Source organism: Gadus macrocephalus, chromosome 12, assembly GCF_031168955.1.
Source record: "Gadus macrocephalus chromosome 12, ASM3116895v1".
NCBI classification, from domain to species: domain Eukaryota; kingdom Metazoa; phylum Chordata; class Actinopteri; order Gadiformes; family Gadidae; genus Gadus; species Gadus macrocephalus.
Window position 1 is genome coordinate 11049736 of NC_082393.1, and position 27740 is coordinate 11077475.

Genomic DNA, 27740 nt, shown 5'->3' on the forward strand with positions numbered 1-27740 from the left:
ACTGAAGAGCACCTCCTCCAGACGCAGCCCCGTGTCCGACGACCTCAGAGCTTGGACGGAGGGGTCGGCGGCCTGATCCACAGCCATGCTGGAGTAGTCCAGGTTCAGCTGGACTGCACCGACCACCGCCCTGGAGAGACAATCCGCGACCACGTTGGACTTCCCAGCCACGTGCTGGATGTCTGTGGTGAACTCGGAGATGTAGGAGAGTTGGCGCTGCTGGCGGTCGGACCACGGCTCCGCTGTCTTGGACATGGCGTGTGTGAGTGGCTTGTGGTCCACGTAGGCAGTAAACTCACGGCCTACCAATAAAAAACGGAAGTGTCTGACCGCGAGCCACAGCCCGAGGAGCTCCCTGTCGAAGGTGCTGTACTTACGCTCTCTGGGAGACAGCTGGCGGCTGAAGAATACGAGTGGTTGCCAGGCATCCCCAACCCACTGCTCATACACTGCGCCCACGGCAAAGTCCGACGCGTCCATGGTGAGAGCAGTGGGCGCAGAGGGTGAGGGGTGGGCCAACATGGCCGCGCGGGCCAGGGCCGCCTTGGTGTCCTGGAAGGCCTTGACACGTTCCGCCGTCCAGTCAACCTTTTGCTTCAGAGCCTTGCCCTTCTGGGCCGCGTACAGCGGCTGCAGGATGTGAGCTATGTGGTGGAGGAAACGGTAGTAGAAGGTCACCATCCCGATGAACCCCTTGAGCTCGCTGACCGTGCAGGGGCGTGGGAAGGCTGCAACAGCTTGCACCTTCGAGGGGAGGGGGATCACACCCTCCGCGGAGACCTGATGCCCGAGAAAGTTAAGGGTGTCCCGTCCGAACTCACACTTTGCCGGATTGACAATCAGCCCATGTTGGCTGAGCCGCGTGAAGAGGGTCCGGAGGTGGGACAGGTGCTCCTCTTCCGTGGTGCTCGCGACGAGGATGTCATCCAAGTAGACGAAGAGGAAGGGCAGGTCCTGGAGCACCGAGTGCATGAGGCGTTGGAAGGTCTGCGCCGCGTTCCTCAGGCCGAAGGGCATCCGCAGAAACTCGAATAGACCGAAGGGGGTGACGACGGCTGTCTTAGGGACGTCCTCTGGGTGCACCGGGACCTGATGGTACCCTCGTACCAGGTCTACCTTGGAGAAGATGCGTTTGCCCGCCAGGTGCGCCGAAATGTCCTGGATATGCGGGACCGGGTAGCGGTCAGGCTTGGACGCGTCGTTGAGGCGGCGGTAGTCCCCACATGGGCGCCACCCACCGTCTGGCTTAGGGACGATGTGCAGGGGAGACGCCCAGGGACTGTTCGAGCGTCGAACGATGCCCACCTGCTCCATGTGCGCGATCTCTGCCCTGGCGACGGACAGCTTCTCCGGGTTGAGGCGCCTGGCTCTGGCGTGGAGGCCCATTGGTCTCGATGTGGTGCTCCACCCCGTGCTTCACCGTGGGCGCGGAGAAGGTGGGCCTAGTAAGGTCAGGGAATTCTGCCAGCAGCCGAAGGTACTGGTCACTTTCAGCGAGCGTGTTGGACAACCCGTTTTAGCCTGCCTCCCCCTGCGTACAGGCGAAGGAAGCGAAAGTCTGTGAGTTCACCAGGCGCCTGTTCCCCACGTCCACTAACAGGTTATGGGCGCACAGAAAATCTGCGCCAAGGAGGGGAAATGTAACAGCTGCGACGACAAAATCCCAGGTAAAGCGTTGCCCTCCGAAGCACACGTCCACCGCTCTAGTGCCATAGGTACGGATAGGCGTGCCGTCCGCACCCACCAACTGCGGGCCGTGCTCCCCCTTCGCCACCTCCGATCCCCCTGATGGAATGATGCTCCACTGGGCACCTGTGTCACAGAGGAATCTGCGACCGGAGACGGTGTCTGGGATGAAGAGCAGCCTGTTGGTGACACCAGCGCTCAGGGCTTCTACTGAGCGCCGGCCCTGGCGTTTCCCGTCCGTTCAAAGGAGCAGGGCGAGCGGCAACGTTTGGCCTTGGCGCCAAAATTGGCGTGGTAGAAACAATGGATCGCAGCGTTACCCTGCTGGCCAGAGGGTCCGGCGTCGTCCTTCGCCCTCCTGCGACGGTCCGGTGGCGGGGCAGCCGCGGGAGCAAGCAGGTCGGGGGACCGTTGAGGCATGGCCAAGACGAACCGGTCCGCCTCCCTGGCCAGGGCGCGGGGTCCAACGATGGTGGTGTTAGCCAGCGCCATCCTGACCTGAGCTGGCAGCGTGCGCATAAACAGCTCCGTGAAGAGGATTATGGGGTCTTCTGCACCGAGCAGGTTTAGCATCCTCTCCATACGTGCAGAGGGCCTCTCATCACCCAAGTCCGACACGTCAAATAAGCGGCGCACCCTCTCCGCGGTGGAAAGCTCAAATGTCTCCAGGAGCAGGGCCTTGAGGCGCTCATATTTGTTTGTCGTCGGGGGGGCGGAGAGAAACCCCACCACACGCGCTGCGGTGGAGCTGCCCAACATAGCCACAGCATGGTTGTACCGGTCGTCGTCGTCGGTAACATCGCTTTTATTGAAATGTGCCTCCACTATAGCGAACCATGCAGCAGGCGTTGAGTCCCAGAACTCCAGCAGTTTAAGAGTGGGGGTGCGCACGGCCTGTGTCATCCTGACAGGAGACGGTGATGTCTGCCGCCGTGAACGTCTTCCTCGGGCGGACATGTTGAGAATCGCAGTGTTCTTTGTTTTTGTAAACAAATAAATAACAATAACGAACGTCGGGGTCACCAGTGTAGTGCCGAAGGAGAAGGAGGCCGTAGGCAACTTAATTATAACTGTTTAATCCAATAAAACAGATCAGAACAATCAGTCACAGTGCATGGCTAGATCTCGCGTGCAACACTCTAACGCGTCCCTCTAGCCCCCGTGACGTCTAACCAGTTCCCTCCCACTCGATCAGTAAGAGGGGAACACAAACCCATAATGTAGTCACTACAATATTATGTTTTATATTATATAGATATCTATATATTATACCATTTAGATATAATAATAATAATAATAATAATAAATAAAATGTATATAGCGCTTAATATGGTACTCTAAGACGCTTTACATATTGCCCTATCAAAACTATGTAAAACAGACTAGGAATAAAAGAAAAACAGAGGTTAAACATGAAGAATAAGGTGGGAGTTAGGTGGGGAAGGCTAGTGTGAAAAGGTATGTTTTGAGGGCAGATTTGAAAGAAGAGAGGGTTGGAGAGACTTTGATGTGGGAGGGGAGTGAATTCCAAAGGGTCCGTCGCTCAGTCCGTGGAACTTGTAGCAGGTTGGCAGAATTGGACCTGAGGAATCGGGAGGGGGCGTGGTGATGGAGGAGGTCGGCAAGGTAGGGGGGGGCTAGGCTGTTGAGGGCCTTGTGGGATATATATATATATATATAGAGCTCCAGGAGTCCACAAACGGCAGCAATCACTTTCTCCTCCATGCTGCGGTTCACTCTGGACTGCAGTGAGTGAACGCTGATTGGCTGTCATGACCAAATCACCAAATGTCGCCGCAAAGTTCAAATATTTCAACTTGAGCGAAGTGCAGGGTGAGTAAATTTGAAAAATACTCGCCCGTATGAGGGCGTTCATGCCGCTCCATTCATCGAATCGCGCCGCAGGTTTTAATCTTGAAAAATAGTAAGAATTTGTACAGTATATCTAACAAAACATTGATGCAAAAATGACAGTTTTTGTTGGATTTTTCTGTAATCAACACAATGCTTATTAACTTTAACAGTAATGAAATGCAGTGGTTAATTTGAGCCGGATCCTGCCGGAACAAGATCCGGCACCTCTTAATTTTGGCCTCCCTGTCTTCCGGTACTTATTTGGGCAGATCCGGTACCTCTCATATAAAAAATAAAAATTTGTTAAAATAATAATATGCATACATAAATGTACAGAACAAATCCTAAGAATTTCATGTTGTTTATTAAGATTTAACGTCATTTGAAAATGTCGGAGATCTGTTGACGCACTGAAAGGAGTGGGCCAACATTTACCACGCCCGACAGTTTTGAAATTCGCCGCATCTGAGGAGCAAGCAGCGAGGAAAAAACGATGCATGAACACATGCATGTGCGCCACGCACAAGTTAATAGAAATTACGATAAATTAAATATCACAGAGCAGGATTGTGAACGTTTACAATTTCTCTTGTCAATTTACAATCGGCAAAATGCAGAGATGGGAGTAAGTCCCATACATGCAAGTCTCAAGTAAGTCCAAGTCGTCTGTAAGGAGGATCAAGCAAGTCAAGTCCAAGCACAGCTTTAGGCCGAATCTCGATTCTTCCCCTTGCCCCTTTTGCTTTGTCTTTGTCTTTGTCTTAACCCTAGCACTTGCAAGTGTAAGGGCCAAGGGCTGAGATCTTTCCCCTATGAAATGAGACGCCACTCGGTTTCGGGTACGTCATCATTCATCGTCGCCAGCTGGCTGCCCCGTCACCAGAGCGCCGAAACGCCAATAAAAGCCAGAGAAGAAGAGCGATATATATATATATATTAGGGCTGTCAAAAGATAAAAAATTTTAATCTGATTAATCACAGGGTAGCTGTGGATTAATCACGATTAATCACGATTAATTACCATTCATAAATATGCCCGGAATTTCTGAATTTCTCTGTATATTGTTGTAGGAACGGAAAGATAAATGACAGAAGGTGGATATATAGGCATTTAGCATGTTCTTTTATTCATGAAAGAATCCAGATGATGGTGTTATTAATAATGAAAAATAAAATCGAACTTAAACATGCCAAACCATATTTCAATTTTTGTTTTGTGCCAGTCTCTTTGCAATGCCTATGAGCATATAACATTTTTATTTTTATTTTTTTAATCAAACTTAAAGATAACAGTCATCCCAAACGTTATGGGCATCTTAGCCATTGCTAAGTTTAGAATGGTTAAACATTGGTTGAACATTTTCCCTTTTTTAAATTAACAAACTACCACATCTTCGTACAATAAAATGTGTCTCTCTTGGCTATTCTTCTTTTAGCCAGTTGCTGAGGCAAACTAACTGGTTGACATTTTCTGAAAGTAAGGCTGACCGTTTCTTTTGCACGATGTGGCCTGCCACCGAGAAGAGTCTTTCACATGGAACTGTGGATGCAGGAGTCGCTAGATATTTGCGAGCCAGCAGGGCCAGCTTGTCATGGGCTCCTGAATGAGCAGACCACCACTGCAATGGACAGTCCTCCATACTAATGCAGGGCTCTGCCCTGTACCTGTGTATGTCTCTGCCAGGCTGCACCTCCTCATCAGAATCAGAATCTGAGCACATTTGTAGGAGCAGGCTCATTTTCTTCTTGGGTGGCCCATCTTCAGAAGTCTGTGGAGACCTTCTTGGTGATTGTTCATGCAGCATGCCTCCCAGTGTGGTCCACACCTCTTCTCTTTCACTCTTGGGCAGGGTCTTCAAGTCTTTAAAGCGTGGATCCAGGGCCGTTGCAAGCTTGAGCCATGCGTTGTTGGTCTTTTCTTGGCGGGAGGCTAGGTCTTCTTTGAATGCCGTCTTAAATCGCACCACATATGCAGGGTCCTCATCAGAGACCTCCATTACACGACGCAAGTGGCAGAGGGCAGGCAGTACAACAGAGCAGGATACATAGGCCTCCCCACCCAGGATCTCAGTTACATACCTGCAGTTGAATGACACACACACACACACACACACACACACACACACACACACACACACACACACACACACACACACACACACACACACACACACACACACACACACATCATTAAGTTATTACAACAGAAGTTGGCAGTTTACAAAAAGGTAACATATAATTTCAATTTAATTAATTACATTTTATTTCAAACTATAGGCCTATTAATAATTCATATGTGGATTACTTACCGACAGGGCTCTAGAAGAGTCTCAAGTATTTGCACCTTGTCCCATTCTGGTGGTGTCAGCATAATGAGTTTGTGCTGCTGTTGGTCCAGGGTTGCTTTTATTGCTGCTTGATTGCGGTTCAGACGCTTGACCATATCCACCGTCGAATTCCAACGTGTTGGAACGTCCTGGATCAGCGGCTCCTGCTTCTGTCCAAGGGCAGCTTGTTGTGCTTGAAGCTCCGCGGTGTTTGCCGGACTGTGTTTGAAGTGGCCCACAATTTTGCGAGACTTGGACAATGCATGCACAAATCCGCTGTCAGAGAGGCTCACCGTGATGCTTCTCTGTAGGATGTGAGCTATGCAAGGCATGTGCTCAAATGTCAAAAGTCTAGCCGCAGCGATCATATTGCGTGCGCTGTCGGTCCCTATAGTTGTGACTTTTCCTTCTATTTCCCACTTGCGTGCTACTGTTAGGAACTGCTCTGCACATGCTTCTGCAAAGTGACGCTCTTCTGTTTTCATTGTAGTTAGCGCAAACGACTTCAGTTCCCATGTTTTAGTGATATGATGTGCAGTTACACCCAGGTAATTGTTGTTACTCACAGAGGTCCAGTGGTCTCCTGTCAGGGCGACATAGTCAGCTACAGCCAAATCCTCTTCTTTCTTTTTCTTTTCCGTTTTGTAGAGGTCGTGGATTTTAGTCATTACTGTGCCTCTTGACGGTGGCTTGTAGAATGCGTCGCGTGAAGCAACTTGTAACACTTCCGCGAGGCCCTTGTCCTCGACAATATTAATCGGCCGACAGTCTTTTGCAATCCATTTGGCAATTTTTTGGGTCAAGTTCTCAGAAATAGACTTACTTAATGCACGGCCTTCGGTGAGCGTTGTCTGAACCAAGCCCCCTGGTCTTGCCCCAGAACTTGAAGAGCCGACAAACGCATGCTTAGCGTTGATATGGTACTTTAGGCTGGAAGTGCTTCGGTGAAACGAAAACTCCTTCTTGCAGAGTGTGCAAATCACTTCTTGTTTATTAAGTGTTCCATCTTTGTTTTTTTTAAATTCAAACTTTCCATCCAAAGGGCCAACAACTTCTTTCGGTTCAGTATCCATCTTGTGTCTCAGTCAAAACTCTAGAGCGGCAAATAGCGGCGGCAAGTGCTGGAGCGGGAAATATTGGGCGGGTCATTTTGCGCATGCGTTAATGCGTTAAAGAAATTAATGCGTTAATTCCACAAATTAATCACCCTGCGTTAACGCGTTAATTTTGACAGCCCTAATATATATATATATCTTAGATGCTGCCGCCATCGTTGAAGAGTTGAGGGTGTGTGTAGCATAGTGGTGAAACGGATCAGTGTGTCCACGGTTCGGTTCAGATAACCGTTTTGGGCCTCGGTTTCGGATACGGTTCGGATCATGTCCGTGATAGTAAAAAGGCGGACTTTTTTTTGACGGAGGGTTTGGGGGAGAAACACAAAAATGAATGAGACCCACAGGCTATTTGCAATGTGTTAATTGACTGCAATCAGACAACTTGCAAGGCTTTTTTGTGCAATAAATGTTCCCCTAAATGCATTTGAAAACATGGTGCACTGAGTGTAACATGTAAGGGATAACGGACGACGAGGCTTAGAACTCTGGCGACGAGCGCAACGAAGTTTAAAGCCCAGTTTGTTTTGAACGCTGACAGGCTGAAGGGAGGGGCGGGAAACGTCTCATTGGCTCGGGCAGCACTGGAGAGAATGCATTCCGCTGGGTCCTAAACACCCTTTTGTATCGGACGTAGGCTACGGTAGGCAAAATACGCTACATAAGGCAATGCCTTCATGAAACCGAAATCCGCGGATCTCCAGAATGCTCCGAACTGTGGTAAACGAACCGAACGGATTCGGATACAATTCGAATCCGCTGCAGCAGGCCTAGCATCTAGCTGGCAAGCTACCATATAAGCCAATGGAGTGGTGGTATACGCGCTAATTGTATCCTAAAACTACAGTTTGAAAGCTTCAGTTAAGACCTACAATACTGTGCATCGTTCGTGTAGCACATTTCAGATCAAACCGAGTCATTATAAACATATAAAAAGTTGTGTAGATAGCTGTAAAATATTCCTCGCATCAAGCAGCCATGTTTTTTTGAAAATTCCCGGTTTCGCTATGTGCTCTGGGATAGCCCTTGGAGGAGCAAGTGAGCTCTCAAATCATCTTAAAAATAAGGGGTACATAGCACTCAATCTTATCCCTTAATCTTGATCAAATTGGGTATTGAGACACCACTAGCTCTCACATGAACGCGCAACTTCAAGGGTAAGGGGGAAGATAAGGGGTAAGGGGAAGTATTGAGATTGGGCCTTAGTCAAGCAAGTCAAGTCAAGTCTCATCATCAAGTCAAGTCAAGTCAAGTCAAGTCATTATCAAATTCGTTTTTTTCAAATGTCTGTATTTCATCAAACCTGTTTTTCAGAGTCATTTTTTTTAAATGTAAGAAGATAAGTTACGTAATGAATCAGCTCAACATGAATGAATCTCAAACAGCTTTTTATTTGTGTGTGTGTGTGTTTGTGTGAGAGAGAGAGAGAGAGAGAGAGAGAGAGAGAGAGGGGGTGAACATCAGAACATGTTCATTCGAACAACTGACAGTTGTGAGCCATTACAAATGGCCATTACACTTGCAAAAAATCAAATTTGTCAAAACTTTTGCACTGAGTTGTGACCGATGGGGTCTCATGATCACCCCGCCATGGCTAAACACACGTTCAACCGGGGCACTGGATGCAGGAACATGCAACAGTCTTACCACAACCATGAAGAGAGACGGAAGGGTGTGCTTGTTTAGTGTCCAGAAGTGGAGGCAGTCCTGTCCACTACAAATCTCAAAGAAGTGTGTGAGCTGCATATGAGGCGTTGAAGCTGAATCCTTCTTTTGTCTCTTGCTATGGTAGGACGCAAAGAGGCTTGACTGAGGCTCTGTCTCCTGGACCTCTTCCTCCTCTTCTACGCGTGGGGTTGTTGGGCCGACTTTCACTGTCTTGAGCAAAAGCAAAAACAATATTGCTTAATCACCAAATCATATGATGATGTCTATAACATACATGGGTTAACTTGACATGTATTTACTGTAAAGCTATAACATACCTTTGATCATCTTTAACACCTCCTCCTTAGTGTTGTCATCGACCAAAACATCATGTGTCACCCACATGCTGCCAAAAGAAGGATCCAGCATGGCTGCCTTCAGATACAGTGGGTCAGAGAAGGGCAATGGCTGGCTATCAGATGATGAGTTTTCTGCCATCTTCCCATTTACGAAGATCCCCTTGAACCTCCTTTGAAGAGATGTCTGTAAGGTTTTGATGAAGCCCCCCAAGTAGCACAAAGTGCCTTTTAAGTTTTCCAGGTGGTGGTTGAGGGAGAGGACACAGGGGGCCACTGCACTTATAGTTACCATTTTTTCACCTTGAGTGAGGTCGGTGGCCTCGGCAAAAGGCTCAAGGACACGCACCAACTCTTGAATTTGACTCCATTCTCTTGATGTGAATGCTGTCTCTTTGTGTCCAGACTCTTGAAGAATGGCTGTGAGCTTCATGGCGTCACATTTCAGGACTGCTTTCAATTGCCTAAGCGTTGAGTTCCAACGTGTGACAACTGAAGAGGGAATGCCAGATTGCCCAAACTCTCTCTCAAAAATGTCCTTGAAAGAAGTACTGCTGTGGAGTAAGCTGCTCAATTTGCAGGCCTTCGCAAGAGCTGCATTAGCTATTTTGGTGTCTTTTAAGCCGTCCCCCACAACTAACTGCAGCGTGTGGGCAAAACACTGCTGTCTTGTCTGAGCTTTAGTTTGGAGAAAAAGATCCACCCTCTCTTGGTCTTCAACTGGCAAGTCTGTCCACATGTCATCGCCCTCAACTCCTTCCTCCTCTTCATCCTCTTCGCCTCCATGTTGTGGAAAACAAGTGCTGAATGCTTTTCTCATATTTGCAGCATTATCACATATAATGTGCAATAGCTTTCTCTTGATCTGGTACTCCTCACATATTTGCTCGAATTCCTCACAAATTCTTTCCCCTGTATGGGAACCGCTGAACCTATTACAAGCCAGCAAAGTGGATTTCAGGACTATTCCACTTTCTCCATCATCCAACCAGTGAGCAGTAATTCCTAAGAAGCCCCGCATCTTGCGATCTGACCATATGTCAACTGTAACTGATATATCTTCAACATTTGCAAGACTATTCTTTAATTTTGTTTGCTTTTCCAGCACTGCGCCATCCAATTTTGATGTAAGAGTTCTTCGGCTTACAGGGCTGTACCTTGTGTCAACAACAGACAAGAAGCGCCGAAAACTTGGGTGCTCTATGATGGACAAGGGCAAGTTGCAATCAATTACCAGGTCTGAAAGTACTGAACGTGTGATGGCGTTCTGCTGGGGATGGCTTGACGTATACTGTTGCTTGCTGCTTGTGACAAACTGGGATATCTGCGGCTGGCTTGAGTCTTGCGTTGGAGCTGCTTTAGAGTGCAGGTATTCTTCATATCTAAACATTTGGGATAGAGGGGGGAGAAAATAAACATTTTAAACTCATGTATTCACTCCACAGCTTGCCATTACTGCCTACAAAGTAGTCATAACATCTGAAAGTAAGGTTTTAATTCCCAATAGCCTCATTGCATGCATGCATAGATATTTAGAAGGCACACTAGTCAGTTTTGGTGTTTAAGTGCCTTCCTTGCGCTGAGTTGTTGATGGGGGGGGGGGGGGGGGGGGCAACCGGGCAGCTGCACCGGCTGCACCGGTTGCACCGTCGATATTTACGCCATTGATTAATAATATCTTGACCATTAAATAAATGCCTTAAATGATGCAGAATCTGTATCTCTCTTAAAGAATATCGTCAGACAATGCCAAGGGATCGGTTCTGTCCCGAAAAACCCGGAGAGACGCCTGTACGATAAGTGCGCCGAGGTCCATGGGAACGCCCACAAATGGTGACGCCATTATCGGAGGAGGGGCTAGGAAGCTGCGCACGCCGATATAAGTAGCCAATCTCCGGGTAGACTCGCTGAAAAGCTGCTCCCGACCAGGTTTGGTTGCGAGCGTAAGTCACCATGGTGAGACAGCGACATTTAAAGAGATCGACTTTCATGGTACAGCTAACCCAGGCTGTCAGCCTGGGCTTTAAACTGTCAACATACCTCGCTAACCCTCTGATCGAGCTTCGTGGTACAGGCCCCTGGATTGGGCTTCGCAGATTTGTTTACCGGCGTTGCTATGGTTACCGGTCTTGCGTGTTCCAACGGTTTATTAGGTATCTAATAAATCGCTGTCTAATCAATAATTCATTCACTGCCTCTTCCATGGTTATTACAATATTATGAATAGACTGCTCTGTAAATAAATAAAATTATACCAGATACATTTTCAGTCGCACCGGTGCTCCCAAATAAAATATTTGGTCGCACTACCTCGAATTCTAGGCGCATGTGCGCCCAAATTAGGCGCACTCTGGAGCCCTGCAGTGAATACATAATGGGCGACCAATGCGCCTAAGATTTTTCCAGAGTGACCGAGAAATAGACATTGCACTGTCCGTTAACACCGTTATTGTAACCACTAACCAGCAAAAATGGTTAATATGATTTGCGAGGCGTCTGTCAGAGAACTGTCTGACATTAGCAGGTTAGCCAACGTTACATAGCCAAATGTTCTTGCAGCGTACCAACGTTCCACATTACCTTAAAGTTTTTTGAAAATGCCTCCCCCCCCGATCTATTACAGATCTATATGAATCACACAAATTACCTATTTTGGCTTAAAAACTGTGACAGGTTTGCACCCCTGATATGTGAAGTCATGATATAGTGCCTCCTTAAATGTGCTCCCTCGTCCTCTGCCTTTCTCTCTCTCTACACGTGTCTGCATCCATAAGCTTGAACATGTTGGGAAAAATAACCTGCTGAGCACATCACATGTACATTATAAATATAGCTAACTCCCACCCTAGCTTGAGGAGCACAACACATGGCAGTCACGTTACAATATAGTCAATTTTTAACACATAACACACACATGAGAACATGGTCAGGTGAAGGCCAGAACCAAGGCCCCATCTCTCCTCCCGGCAAATGGTAAACACTCAGACAATGCACCGTTTCATCCTCAGAACGGGAGGGCCACAAACAGGAGACTCTGTGAGGCTCTCCCCCATCAGGAAGAACACAAGAAGATACACATGCATACACTAGGGCCTGGGAGGCAAGGTCAAACAAAAACACACAGAACCATACACATCTCAAACGCACACACCTCATCGAGAGGAGGATACAGCATAAGAGTGTATCACACAGGAACTCATCCCCTTCTTCTGCAGCAGACCTTCCACGGAGGCGAAGCTCTGGACGAACCATCAGCGCTGATTAGGGACTTAGACATATTCGATTTCTCACGCTTTATGACTCTGTATAACCGTTGCCACTTTACTTAATAAATCCAAGGTCCTCGTGCCGATAGACTTTATTACCTCTCCGTCTCATTTCATCTGGTCCAGTAACTAGACAGACCGTTTTTCCCAACAATTTGGTGACCCACGACGTGATTTTTTCTGAATTGAACACGCAACTGGGAAACGAGAGACGGAGAGCGGCACGACCTCGGGACCCCGGAGCACCGGACCGATTCCTGCAGTCTCACCTCGCGTACGCCCAACAAAAGGTAGGCAGAACCTGTTGATAAAATCCAAACTCTGCATAGTTATATAGGAATCACATTAGGAGGTGAGACTGTGAGAGCGGTTCGCTACGGGATATCTCGTGGGGACGAATAGGACTGCATCCCAGTATTTCCCCATAAACCCAATTGACCCTGAACGCGTGACACATCGAATATCGGCTTGTTGCATGGTGAAAGAATACCCTCGAGACCATAGGGCCTATAAGAATCGGGCATAGTGATACAAGACTACCGATGGCCAAGTAATGGATGTGTAATAGAGACAGCTATGTCTTAAAGGGGGTTAGAGTCCCTCGGGGAGGGGGGGGTTAGAGTCCCCTTCTTTGTTTAGGTATTAAATAATTTCGGTGGTAAGGGGGTTAGAGTCCCCAACTATGTCTTAAGGGGGTTAGGGTCCCTCGGGTGGGATTAGAGTCCCCACCTATGTCTTAAGGGGGGTTAGAGTCCCCTTCTTTGTTTAGGTATTAAATAATTTCGGTGGTAAGGGGGTTAGAGTCCCCAACTATGTCTTAAGGGGGTTAGGGTCCCTCGGGTGGGATTAGAGTCCCCACCTATGTCTTAAGGGGGGTTAGAGTCCCCTTCTTTGTTTAGGTATTAAATCATTTCGGTGGTAAGGGGGTTAGAGTCCCCAACTATGTCTTAAGGGGGTTAGGGTCCCTCGGGTGGGATTAGAGTCCCCACCTATGTCTTAAGGGGGGTTAGAGTCCCCTTCTTTGTTTGGGTATTAAATAATTCTATGTGGTAAGGGGGTTAGAGTCCCCAACTATGTCTTAAGGGGGTTAGAGTCCCCAACTATGTCTTAAGGGGGTTAGGGTCCCTCGGGTGGGATTAGAGTCCCCACCTATGTTTTAAGGGGGGTTAGTGTCCCCTTCTTTGTTTAGGTATTAAATAATTTCGGTGGTAAGGGGGTTAGAGTCCCCAACTATGTCTTAAGGGGGTTAGGGTCCCTCGGGTGGGATTAGAGTCCCCACCTATGTCTTAAGGGGGGTTAGAGTCCCCTTCTTTGTTTGGGTATTAAATAATTCTATGTGGTAAGGGGGTTAGAGTCCCCAACTATGTCTTAAGGGGGTTAGGGTCCCTCGGGTGGGATTAGAGTCCCCACCTATGTCTTAAGGGGGGTTAGAGTCCCCTTCTTTGTTTGTGTATTAAATAATTCTATGTGGTAAGAAGGTTAGAGTCCTTTATCAGGGTTAGAGTCCCTTTGCAGAGGAAACGGTGCCTAGGGCATGAGTGACACACAAAGAGAATAAGATAAACTAGGCTCGTTGCGTGGTGAAAGAACACCCTCGAGGCCTAAGGCTCGCCGCCCTTGATAAGTGAATCTGAGGCGCCCGAAGAAGCACAACGATTTCTTGGCCATATATTCATTGCATATGCGGGGACTGACGGACAGACACCTGAACTGACGCAGACTAGGGATAGCAGAGACCTCTCACCCCCACCTTCACGACCAGAGAGCAAGTGCGTGTGTACGGAGTCGAGAACGAGAGTCGGCGTGGGTGGAAGAATAGGAGACAGAGAGACAGTGTGTATGCGCGTGAGAGTGAGAGAAAGGCTGTGAGCGACTCCTTGTGTGCGCGTGTACGCAAGAGGTGATGTTTCTGTGTGTGTAAGAGGCTGTGAGAGACAGAATGAAAAGTCTGTTGATATGTTTCTGTGTGCATCTGCGAGAGACAGAATGAGAGGTCCGTTGATATGTTTCTGTGTGCGTCTGCGAGAGACAGGATGAAAAGTCTGTTGTTATGTTTCTGTGTGCATCTGCGAGAGACAGAATGAGAGGTCCGTTGATATGTTTCTGTGTGCATCTGTGGGAGACAGAATGAAAAGTCCGTTGTTATGTTTCTGTGTGCGTCTGTGAGAGACAGAACGAAAGGTCTGTTGATATGTGTCTGTGTGCGTCTGCGCGAAAGAGAGAATCTGTGAGTGAGTCAGTGGGTGTATGCGTGGTCCGCTCTATCTTCGCCCGTTAAAACGGGTAAAGGAAAGAATAGATAGATTGATAATAATGAATAATGTCTCTCTGATGTATTGCTTCGGTCTATGGCTTAACCTGTGGAAATAGATAAATTGACAATGATAAATAACCTTTTTACTGTGTTGCTTCCATTTACTGTTGGACCCGTTAAAACTAAAACTTAGATAAATTGACAAATGACAAATAACCTTTTACGGCGTTGCTTCCATTTACTGTTGGACCCGTTAAAAACTAGACCTAGATAAGTTGACAAGGATAAGTGATATCTCTTTTACTGTGTTTCTTTGAATTACTGCTGGACCTGTCGCATAGATAAACTGCGGTACTAAACAACATCTCTTTGCCGATTGGTTGACGGTTTAGTCTGTTGAAGCAGATTAATCAATAAAGGATAGATAACGATTATTGGCTATGAGGAATGTCTGGATGTATTGAATGACGCCTCTAGGCCCTGTTGTTGTTTTTTGCTTCCCCCCCCCCTGTTTTTTCCTCCTTTTCTCCTCCTCCAAGAGTGACAAGAGTTACCCCCTAGTCTCTCATCCGCTCTCGTGTGTTAGACAGGCCACACAGAGTTATAGCATCACGGCCGCCATTTTTTGAGTTCTCTCACTCAGTCCCAAGCCACACCTCTCCCTCCGCCAAATCTGGACCACTCCAGCCCTGCCCTTCCCCAACTACACCGCCCCCTGCTGGACCACTCCAGCCCTGTCCTTCCCCAACTACACCGCCCCCTACTGGACAACAACAACCATATCCTTCCCCAACTACACCGCCCCCTACTGGACAACAACAACCACTCCCTTCCCCAACTACACCGCCCCCTGCTGGACCACTCCAACCCTGCCCTTCCCCGACTACACCGCCCCCTACTGGGCCACTCCAACCCTGCCCTTCCCCGACTACACCGCCCCCTGCTGGACCACTCCAACCCTACCCTTCCCCAACTACACCGCCCCCTGCTGGACCAGCTCCTCCTAGCCGAGTGTTGATGTGTCCCTGAGCAAGTTACATGGTGATCACAGGATTCAGGAATAATTATCTAGAAATCAAAACATGAGCAATTAGCGTTAAAAATTGTCTGCACACCACTCCACAGGAGTCAATGGGTTCAATGGCGCCAGGGTAAAGTGACTCATCAAAAGAGGAGCGGACCCAACCCATGGACTCTGCGTGGATAGGTGGATGTTATTTTGGTGCTTGGACCTGACGAGGTCTAGGTGCCAAGATAACAACACAAATAAAATATTTCCTTAGAGATTATGATAAGTAATAGACAATTTATTAAAAGTGATCTTATAATTTAGAAAAAACAATCGGCAATATTTAAAAATTAGACCAAATAAGTATGATCAAACGTTATCCAAATTTCTAATTCAGGCTATCCACAATGACAAATGTCATTTAAAATAAATAAGCAAAATAAAATAAGAAAGGATGCGTATGTGAGCCTGTTCTCGTGTGTGTGTCAGGGCTGCCGAGGTAGGGGAGAATCCTCTCCTACTCCGAGTGATGGAGTACACAAGGGGATACACAAGCACACTTCAGATAAAACAATATGGTTAATTAGTAAATAGAAACAATGTATCAATTCAGTGTTGAATAAACTAGATAAGGACAACGTAGAGGGTTTGGGTTTGGCATAGTAGTGAATCAAAATGTGGAAAACACTAAATGCAATCAATAGGTAGAATAAAAGGTTTAATTAGGTCGTCCAATTTAAATGGATAGTGAAGGGCAATCGGGTAGGATTATGAAGAGAATTGTGATTTTAAGTAACGGTTAAGACAGAAGTATGTCGCCCAATATTGAAAATGCAAGTTTTAATATTGTGATTTTGTTTTCTTTCACATCTCCCTAGTTCAGGACAATAGGTGGATTGACGCCACATCTGCTGGGAAGGAGTCATACATGCTATGTTGTCAAATTGGATTCGGAAGTAGTGGGTTTACCTTTCAAATGCCACTACTGCTGCTGCAACACTTTAATAATTTTAACTCTGATAAATTACCTTTTGTTTTATAGTTGCCCTGATGTGTATCTTTTACGCACACACACGCTGCATAGGGCAGATGCGGCTGAAGACTGTCTCCATCCCTCCACTTTGCGATCTATACCACCATATAGGTGGGGATTGATCGTATCCCAGGTACGGCATCCTGCACTAAGCCAGTATGGAAGGCTGGTTAGCCAATGACGGGTAAGATCCCACCTTGAAGCCCGGGACAACCTAAAACAGGCACAGTCACGATTACTTGGCAGAGTCACTGTGAGCACTGGCTCACTTGAACATGAAGTGACGAACTGCAACCATCATAGGAAAAGCCGGCTGATGAAAGGTGGAGGGGGAACAGGAGTCAGATATGTCAGCTCTGGCAGCAGAGGTGGTCTTGGAACGGGGCATGTCGCGTTTTATTTTATTTTACCTTTGTGGTATAGAAGGCCACTAACGCATGAACGTTTTTTCGGTTTAGTGCATGACTTTGGTACAGCGTGGTTTCAGGCGGCTGATGGTAAACCCACCCATATTCGGCTTTGGATTTGGACATACTGGTTTCGATTTCCCTTCCCAAAAGATTGGTTTCAGTTTGCTGATGCTTAAAGTTAGACGTTTCGACGTTGGTTGCACCAACGGCGTTCTTAGATTTGCTTATCATTTAATGCGCATGGTTTTGACCATTGCGCAAGGAGGGGGAGGTTTTGAGGAGAATTAGGACATTTTTTGAAAACAAGGTTTTTCTTCACCATACTTGCAAACAATGATTGACATCCAGCTAAATGAGTGTGAAATATTTGAAAAAACAGTGTTCAACAGAGGGGTAGAAGCAGTCCCATCAGACGACCAAAGTGCGGCTACGGTAATCAAGGTTCTGACTAGAGAAGTCATGCCAAGGTTTGGAATTCCGTCACAAATTAGCTCAGGTGATAGGGCAGTGTTTATTCAGAAAACACTCAAACAAGTGATTCAACATTTGCATGTTGAATAAAGACTAGTCTGTGTCTACAATCCTCAAACCACAAGGTATGGTGGAGAGAGGAATGGGACGCTTAAAACAAAGATTAACAAAATTAAATTAGAGTACTAAATTAAAGGACTAATGCACTACGACTGACACTAATGAGTTATCGCATGAAAACTAACAGAACGACGCATCTAACCCCGCATTAAATGCTTAAGGGTCGACCCATGCCTTCACTTAACATTCGAGGGTCCCAAAAGGGACTTCCATTAGAGTAAGTAGAAATAGAATTAAGGAAAATATGTTTGAACATCTAACTGTTGTACATAAGTTTGTAATTCCAGCAAGAGAAACACAAAGTTCCAGGGCCGGAGGAGGAGCCAGATGCAGACACGTCCGGAGCCAACGAACTACCCAAGAATGATGCAATCAAATTTCGGCAGGGTTTGAATCAGTCCTGTTTTGGTGGTCCACTATTAACAAAAATGTTAATTGGATAAATAATATATACTATAATCAGCAACGGTTTGTCAATTTTTCTACGGATAAGGTCAAGGGACTATATAAATATAGATATGCTATTGGCAGAGCAAGGAGGGGAGTGTGGGATGATAAGGACAACATGTTGTACTTTTATCCCAACAACACGGCCCCTGACGGGTCAGTGACAAGGGCCCTGGCCGGCCTTCGAGCTCTTTCCATCCAGATGGCAGAGGACTCTGGGGTCGACAACCCCATGGACTCTGGGGTCGACAACCCCCTTCTCATGGCCGTCCTGTCATCCCTGGCTTGCTTTGTCGGGATTGTGGTCTGCTGCGGGTGTTGCTGCATCCCCTGCGCCCGCACCCTCTGCTCACGCCTCATCACCACGGCCCTCGAAAAGGAGAAACAACAGCCTCCCTACTCCGAAGCGGCCCCCCTCATGCCCCTTCTGGATTGCCTGGACCAGCTTCCCCTGGACGACCAGATAGTGCCTGCAAACTTTGACTGTGAGTATGGCCTCCCTCACCCTGCAACCTTTGACTTTGAGTACGAGCTCCCCTACACACTTCCAACCCCCACCATCGACTGCGTCCCCGCCGAGCCGGACATCTACCCGTGAGTGCTAGTGGCCTCTCCAGGTGCACGGCCCCGGCGTCCTGTTTCCACCACCGTATGCTGAAACCCCGCCAACGGCACCACCCCCCTCCCACCTGATGCACCCACGTCGCCCGGACCAGGGATCTGCGTTCCGGTACCAGGGGCTGCGGCCCGTTCCCTTAAGGCTTGAGGGCGCCCCTGGCTGTATTCGCTTCTGTACGCTTCACTGTTTTTAGCCGCTCCCATATCTATGCCCGCGTCTACGCAACCGACGCCGGGAACATAAATGTTGTTGTGTATATCGCTGTCCCACTAGATGGAGCTCGGGGATACACACGGGCGAGATTCCAGGGGCCTTGATTGCCCGTTTATCAGATGAGGTCCTGAGCGCAGTTGAATAAAAGGGTCTAATGCTCAGGTGGCGCCTTGCGACCACCTGCCCATGATGACGCTCAGGACTATTCCGTGGTTTCAGTTGTTCCCGTGCCCCGGGCCTACCCTGACTACCCCATGCGTGTGATTGCTTATTGTTACACGACCAGTTAACCCCTCCTCACATCCTTAGTGTGTAGTCATCTAGGGATGGGTTGAGGGGGATTGCCATTCGTTGTCTACCTCATATCTTTCTGATGTTATTATTATTATTTAGGGACACGTTTCATGGTTACATTTCTTTCCTGTGACCGTTAGTGTAGTGTTTGTTTTATTGTTGATTGTTTACTGTTAGTCTTATTGCTGCTTTTTGCTGATACTGTTTTTGTTTGGAGTTTGTATTATTGTTGCATTTTTGTTGTTATTATTATGGTTTAGTGTTGGTTTTGCTGTATGGCCAGCTTTGTTGTTAGTTGTTGTTTTTTGGTATCGTTTGATATTTGTTTTTTGTATTGTTGTATGCTTGTGGTATATATTATTATTATTATTTTTTTTTTTTGTGTGTTATCCAGCATTGTTGGTATTGTCTGCTCGCGATATAAGGCCGGGGTGGATGCCACCCCCTAGGTGGGGTGTGTATGGCATACCCATGTCTGAAGCATGGGTGGCGTTTCTCCCACGTGGTTCCCCATACACCCGGTCCAGCGAGTTGTTTTAGTCCCATGCTCGTGGTTGTTTGTTTTTATGATCATTTTGCCTTCTTTCTGTTATTTCTAAAAGTGTTATGATGATAGTCCCGCGCTGAAGTCCTATCCCTCGTACCCCTAATGAGTAAAAGTCGTCTTGCGACGACTTGAAGGGGATATGTTGGGAAAAATAACCTGCTGAGCACATCACATGTACATTATAAATATAGCTAACTCCCACCCTAGCTTGAGGAGCACAACACATGGCAGTCACGTTACAATATAGTCAATTTTTAACACATAACACACACATGAGAACATGGTCAGGTGAAGGCCAGAACCAAGGCCCCATCTCTCCTCCCGGCAAATGGTAAACACTCAGACAATGCACCGTTTCATCCTCAGAACGGGAGGGCCACAAACAGGAGACTCTGTGAGGCTCTCCCCCATCAGGAAGAACACAAGAAGATACACATGCATACACTAGGGCCTGGGAGGCAAGGTCAAACAAAAACACACAGAACCATACACATCTCAAACGCACACACCTCATCGAGAGGAGGATACAGCATAAGAGTGTATCACACAGGAACTCATCCCCTTCTTCTGCAGCAGACCTTCCACGGAGGCGAAGCTCTGGACGAACCATCAGCGCTGATTAGGGACTTAGACATATTCGATTTCTCACGCTTTATGACTCTGTATAACCGTTGCCACTTTACTTAATAAATCCAAGGTCCTCGTGCCGATAGACTTTATTACCTCTCCGTCTCATTTCATCTGGTCCAGTAACTAGACAGACCGTTTTTCCCAACAAACACCGCCTGCTAACTTCTATCTATGCATGCATGCCTAGCGAAGCAAGAGAGCAAACCAGAGGATGATGTGGGAGCTTGCCATCACTGCCTACAAAGTAGTCATAACATTTGAAAATGAAGTTTTCATTCCGTATAGCCTCATTATATTCTAGGCATGCAGTTTTAGTGTTCAAGCTCAGGGATGCAAACGCAAAAAAAGTTTTGATTCCGTGTAACCTCATTAGAGGCGTGCATGCATTGATATTTAGCAACTAGCTAGTCAGTTCTGGTGTTACAGCTAGCTCGCGCTTCGAGAATAGCAGCTACTTTTCACCAGATTTGCAATTTCAGATATATATTTTTTAGCTTAAGTAAAATCATCAATAACAACTAGCCTACTAGTACTCTCACTAATGTCAGCAGCCAAGTAGCAAAATGACAATCAAGGACGTTAATCCATCTAGGTTTGCAACATGTTACTTAGGGTGACCAGATTTGAGTTTGTGAAAAAGAGGACACTTCGTCGCGGGGGGGGGGGGGGGGGGGGGGGGGAGGCGAAAACATGGGTATTTTTTCTTTAGTTCGTCCGTGAACTTACATTTACGTTTAGGCATGGCTGCAGATGTAATGTGCTGTTGTAAACAGAGTGGAAGCGGCAAGGTGCTCAATGTTGCCAGATTGGAAATGGCAAAGTAACGTACCAAAGGCTCAAAATGGTCGTATTTGGAGGATAATTATCGTGGCTCTGGCAACCCTGAGATCGGTCGCCCAATGACAGACTCTCTCTACAGTCAGCTCGCGCAAGAAGGTGGAACGTAAGGGAGATACCATTTCCAGAACTTGGAAGGCCGTAATAACCATAGACATATACAATGGTAATAACTAGTAGGTTATGTGAAAGACCCAGAAACACAAATATGCGACGAGGCAAAAACAAATATGCGACGAGATAATGTCCGAAAACCGGACATTATCATCAATTAATAAAACCCCCCCGGACGCCCCGGACGGGACGTAAAAAGTGGACATGTCCGGGGAAAAGAGGACGTTTGGTCAGCCTAATGTTACTCACCTTTCTTTATGTGCCGTCCTGAAATGTCGGATGAAATTCGACGTGGTGCTTGGCAAATCCGTAATTTTGACATTGCAGATTTTGCATGTCGCTCCTCTTTTATTTTGTGTTGTTGTGTAATCTTTATAGCCAAAATGTATTATTTTCGGGATGTTGGTCGGAGCGCCTTCCATCTCTGCTCATGATCACTCACTAGACTCATGCAGGAATGTCACGTTGCGTGGAAGAGGGCGGGTTGCCAGGTTGCAGGTCAGGAGCACTCGCGCACAATAAAACAATGTTCATCTAATATTTTTTTTATTATTATTATTTAAAATATTTAACCAGACTGCAATGACTTGGCAAGTCACATGACTCAAGTCAAGTCAAGTCACAAGTCAGGAAGGGGCAAGTCAAAGTCAAGTCAAGTCTTTCGTTAGTGTTGGTCAAGCAAGTCACAAGTCGCAAAACTGGCGACTCGAGTCGGACTCGAGTCAAGTCTTTGACTCGAGTCCCCCCATCTCTGGCAAAATGTGCCAGCGTTGGCCGACTAACTCTTTTTCATTAGGATATTGAACCTCCGCGCCTCCTCTTTGCAACGGAATTTGTTTAAGATATAAAAACATTTGATTGAACATACACACATTAAAACAGATATTTTAGTTTTTAAATAAATAGTTGGAAACTAAAATTCATGTTTCCCACAGTGTGCCTCTCTGGCATTGAGCGGGTCTTCAGGATCGCACTCTGCACAACCCAGTCGTTGAAAAAGTCACGGTCAAGCACGACTCCGTAACCGACGCTTTCCAAGCATCGTGGTGATGGCAACATTCTCCGCTAAGGACAGGATCTCACGGAGGGAGGCTGCTGCTTCGCTGTACATTTTCTCCAGCCGCACAGTCCTAGTTTGGCGACATGGCACTGCGTAATCTGACTCGAGAAATGCGATCAGATCGCGGAAGACTAACACGTCACATCTCTGGAAAAGACTGCCGTATTTAAAATAGCATGCATAATATGCATCAGTTATATTCTCAATTTAATTTACAGAGCAATCCCAGCAAAGTATTTAGGTTAACTCTATAAGAGATGTGGTAGAAATTAGTGAGTATATTCTATAGTAAACCATGATTATTAATAGGCTTAATATTTTAAATAGTGGAAAAGCACATGACGCCTGAGTCTGGGTTCACACCAGATGGTAGGTACGTAGAAATGCCCTGGGAACTGCGGGGTCAAGTCATGTTGACCTCCACCTTTCAGGCGTGGGTCATTTTGACTGACAAGCCTAATCCCTGCGTACCTCAGACCGGGGCACGGTTGATAACATGCTGAGACGAAGAGACAAGGCGGAAAACCTCATTAGGGACAAAGGGAACCTCCATTGTATTAAAGAAGTTCCTGTATGTGTATAAAGGAGGGCTGGGACCGAAGTCCAGCCAGTGACTTTGCAAACCTACTCAGGCTGTTATCGTTGTTGTTTTTCTGCACGATAAAGTCTTTTGTCAATTCTTGCTCCGGACCCCTCGATTTCTTTTGCACTCTCTCTCTTAAATTAGTCTAAGTGTTTTAAATCTCAGTTAATCTTCAATAGAGACTAGGATTAGTGTGCGTCTGAAAGGGGGGGGGGGGGGCATGCCATCACGATGGTGGCCCTCCATCCTGATGTCAGTCAGCCATCACGACGGACGATGACATCGTTCATCGGCACAACCCTAGTAGGCAGTGTATTTTTCTTTGTTCCATTACCTCTAACCCCCGTACAAAGTCGCCGGATCCACCCCCCCTCTGCGTTCCGGGACCTCCCACTTTACAAATTAAGCACTGATGAAATGTATTCTTTGCTAAACATTGTCGCAAAAATTACTGTATGGGCTCTTACAAATATGAAGGTATTTTTCCGTAATCAGCACAATGCTTAATAAGTTTAACAGTAATGAAATGTATTTTTTACAAAACATTGCCGCAAGAATTACTGTATCGGCTCTTATAAATATGACAGTATTTTTCCGTTATTAGCACAATGCTTAAAGGGACACTGTGTAATATTTTAAGTCATTTATTACCTCAAATCAACGTATTCATTCATAAATAGGTCCTCATTGGTGTAAAATTATCTCTACCAAAAATCTCACTTATCTTCCTGAGCGAAGAATAATTAATATGTAGTTACATAGGACGGGTAAGCTTCATGGAGGCTTCCATGTTCTTCCGGTCTATGAACTGCCGAGAGGGACAAAAAGCACGACGTGGTACAGGAAATGCAAATGCATTTTCACTCTGAGCCAGCGTGAATGATGACTGAAATAATTCACTATCTTGCTCGAGGAGTAATTACTCATACATCATTAGTTTACACTAATGATTCAATGCAGTTTGAAATTTGTTTGAAATAACGAACCTCATCATCACTCGAATGACTCGATGAGGTAGCATTGGATGTCATGACACAGCTTCTTGGTACATACTGCCCACCGTAGTTTTTGAACAAGCGAGCACTATTAGTTTGAATGCAATATACAATTGTACCACTAGATGGGAGCATTTTTTACACAGTGTCCCTTTAATAAGTTTGACAGCAATGCAATGTATATTTTACAAAACATTGCCCCCAAAATTACAGTTTTGGCTCTTATAAATATTACGGTATTTTCCCGTAATCAACACAATGGTTAATAAGTTAAACAGTAATAAAATGTAAGTTTTGCAAAAAGGAACCACAAAAGATACTGTTTTGACTGTTATCAATAATACGGGATATTTCCGTAATAAATGCAATGGTTAATATGTTTAACAGTGATCAAATGTATTTTTTACAGATTAAGAATTCTAAAATTAATGTTTTGGCAGATATATATATTTATGGTATTTCACTGTTACAAAAACGGCATTACATTTTTTTTAAGTTTACAGTCTTTTTATGTCATGATTTGACAGTCTCACTGTAAAATCTACGGACATTTTTTACAGTGGAGATATATATATAAGAATGATAAATTAGGTAACATGGCTACAGCAGCACTGATTAAAAACATGATTGACAATGTCTTTTACACGTGTAAAAATCTCCTTTTTCACACATAATTAATTATTGCTCCTCCTCCTATTATTCGTTGACTATAGTCAGTTATATTTTTCACAGTCTTTGTCATCATATCTGACTTTTTATTTAGTTTTTGTGATAGTCTTAGTCAACACTCTAAATTAACACTGCTGTAGATGCAGTGGGTAGGCTAATTTTGCTGACAGCAGGCATGTTTGCTGTTTTCGACAGTAGATGCCAGTGCTGCAATGTAATGTTTCTTCATTAATCAGAACGTGACTTTAGGAACATGGCTTTATTGTTGTAACTCGTGTGCTAGTAACTCAAGCGTGGCTTATCATCGTCTTATTCTAATAACGCATATATCTAGTAAGTATACAATTGGTTACAGGTGCCGCAACCTATTGGTTGGTGGTAGTCTTTATCTTAATATTAATTGTGTACTCATATCATTACACTGCAAGACACTACAAAAGGTGGTAGATGTGGTTGGATAAGTACAGTACAAAACAGCTGAAACAAAGCTGCTGGACTTTATTTTATTCTGAATGAATGAATCTATTTATCCGTCCGTCATTATCTATCTGTCTATCCGTATATAATGGTTGTGTTTATGTTCATCTTAATGCATGATTACACATGATACTCTTTAAAAAAAAATAAAAAAAATTCAACTGACTTAGTTCAACTGAATTCCCCCCAAATGATTGCATTAACATGCAAGTGTCCTTCAATGTATTTTAATGGTCTGCTTGGATGGTCCAAGTGTAGTTTGAAAAGTGCACCACCTGCCGGCGACTTTCATTGGTTACTGCTGCAAGTTTGTCTCGCCCCCGCCCTCATACGGATACAAATCACTTTTGCTACACATGTACCACCTAGACGTGTTGCAAAACTACCTGCAAAAGCACCCAAAGCTGAGACTTGCAGGAGCAGATTCGAGCAGTTGTAGCGATGGACTTGTTGGACTTGCTCATTAAAATGCTGAATCAACATAGAGTTCAATATCATTTTATTTGTTCACATTTGGTTCACATTTGGGTTTCGACTGCACACATTTTGGGCATGTTCTCTCAGATTATGAAACACGGGTGTGTGAATGTGTTTTGCACCAACTGCGCTGCAATGATTGTAGCAAAAGTATAAATTGCATGACTCTTTGAAGTTGTGATGCACAGGATAGGATTTGTGCACCTGTAACACAGACTTTTGAACTCGTATACCCTATTTAGTGTTTACAATGGTAGAAAAAATATTTACGACTTCAGATATACTTTTACACATGTGTGACTTTAGAGTACACGCAAAATAAATATTTAAATATTTAAAAATTGTAAATACATTTCTAGCAAATTAGCATTATTACACGGCTCTTCTCAATGCTGTAGACTGCTACATTCACTTGCATGGGCCTTTCCAACGTTCAGCTGTCAATTATTTTTGTTTATGCTCCGTTCACTTGCATGGGCACTTCAAATCCTCCGGCGGTGAATTGTATTTGATAATTCACCGTTGCCAAGTAACCATTTTAATCTCTCTCTCTCTCTCTCTCTCTCTCTCTCTCTCTCTCTCTCTCTCTCTCTCTCTCTCTCTCTCTCTCTCTCTCTCTCTCTCTCTCTCTCTCTCTCTCTCTCTCTCTCTCTCTCTCTCTCTCTCTCTCTCTCTCTCTCTCTCTCTCTCTCTTCCCCCCCACACACACACACACAAATGTGTGTCTTGCACAATGATTTTTAGATTTCTTCTTTGTAAAACTTGAAAATAAAGTAAGTTTGGCTTTGGAAAAGTAATTATTTCCCTCATTATACAAATAGGCTATGCTGTTATGGCTGTGACAGGTTACAGCGGCTTTGGGCGCCTTTTTACTGTACGTCCACACCAGAAGCGAATTGAGCGACCAAATCGCCGGAAGTCATTCACTTTCTATGGGCAAGAGCGACCAAAGCGACCAAAGCGACCAACGCTACCAGCGGCCAAAGTTGAGTGACCAGAGCGTCAAAAAAAAGTTGACAACTTTTTAACATTATGCAAATGACTATGACGCGCTTCAAGGGCCAAACACTGACAGCCAATCGGAATGTAGACGCTCTTCGCTTGCGTGGATCCCAGGGAACACGGGCAGGCACTTTGGTTCCTACCTACCTTTATTCACTCGCTGAACAAAATGTCGGCTGAAGTATTAATCGCGGCTGTAACTGGGCACCCGGTGTTGTACGACCCAACCCTTTTTCAGTTCAGAGATCGAAACGCAATAGTGGTTTGGATACCAAGTGATGATAAGCGGGAGTATTCATACATCTAGAACGTTCATATTTAAACGGGAATCATTTTCATTTGCTCTCCATGCCACCAATCTAACCAACCAATCGCGTGTAGCATGCTTTAAACAAAACCAAAACAGTTTTTGAAATCGTCACATAAACAAACTAATCGACAAGACGAGGGATAAATGACAAGGGATATATCTCTTGTCTTTTATCCCTCTATTCCCCACTATTCACGGAGCCTGAGGTGAATAATTGTTAATTAAATAGTCTAGATAGATAGATAGCCTAGTCAAGTCTTTATTAATACCAAACAACACAAATCGTCGGGAATCCATTTAGGTGGTTCGGCTAGGGTTGCCAACTTTCAGAAATTAAAATAAGGGACGCCCACCACGGGCCCGACTCCTGGGGGGCGGGGCGCCCGCAGCAGTGGTATGTTTTATTTTGTGCTGGTGTTTTTAGTAAAGGGTTGATCAAGAAAGGAATTAGTCATACTTAAATCTTGAAATGCTTTATTACCACATAACATTCTCTTATAAAGTGCAGTCAATTAAATCTTGAATGAAATCTCTTTGTGTGGCGTGTGCAGCAATGAACTTTTAAAATATAAACTAAATAAACGGAATGGCCCACTCCATTTGTTGGCCATTCTGGAGAAGATCCTTTCCACACATCCAGTGGATGCTGGGATGCTCAGGATATGTCTGGTGATAGACAGCATGTTTGGCAGGTCAGCTACTCGAAAGAGAGCCACCCACCTGGCAGCCACACCTTTGGACTTCCATTCATATTCAGCATCTTCTTTGAGCCTCTTCAGAATGGGTTTTGCTGTGGAGCATTCATCATAAAGTTCATCCATGTTGACTTTATGGATGAGGTTGAGCTTGGTGGTCACCCTCTCAATGTCAGTAAAGGTCATGGTGCCATGGTGCAGAGAGAGAGGTTGCAGTGAGAACAAC

General features: G+C 45.7%; 1 protein-coding gene across 2 annotated transcripts; it reads right to left on the bottom strand.

Annotated features, from left to right (window-relative positions):
* Positions 1 to 4642: 4642 nt before the first annotated feature.
* Positions 4643 to 7114, bottom strand: LOC132469358 (E3 SUMO-protein ligase ZBED1-like). 2 transcript variants are annotated; one of them, XR_009528421.1, is made up of 2 exons: positions 5850 to 5875; positions 4643 to 5619 (listed from the first exon to the last, which is right to left on the bottom strand). XR_009528421.1 is itself a non-coding variant. In XM_060067314.1 (2 exons), the coding sequence occupies exons 1-2, from the start codon at positions 6938 to 6940 to the stop codon at positions 5608 to 5610; spliced, it is 1068 nt and encodes a 355-aa protein (XP_059923297.1). In that variant the 5' UTR covers positions 6941 to 7114; the 3' UTR covers positions 4643 to 5607. The 2 variants fall into 2 exon arrangements, 1 of the variants encoding a protein (XP_059923297.1); XM_060067314.1 differs by lacking the exon at positions 5850 to 5875 and adding an exon at positions 5885 to 7114.
* Positions 7115 to 27740: the final 20626 nt, after the last annotated feature.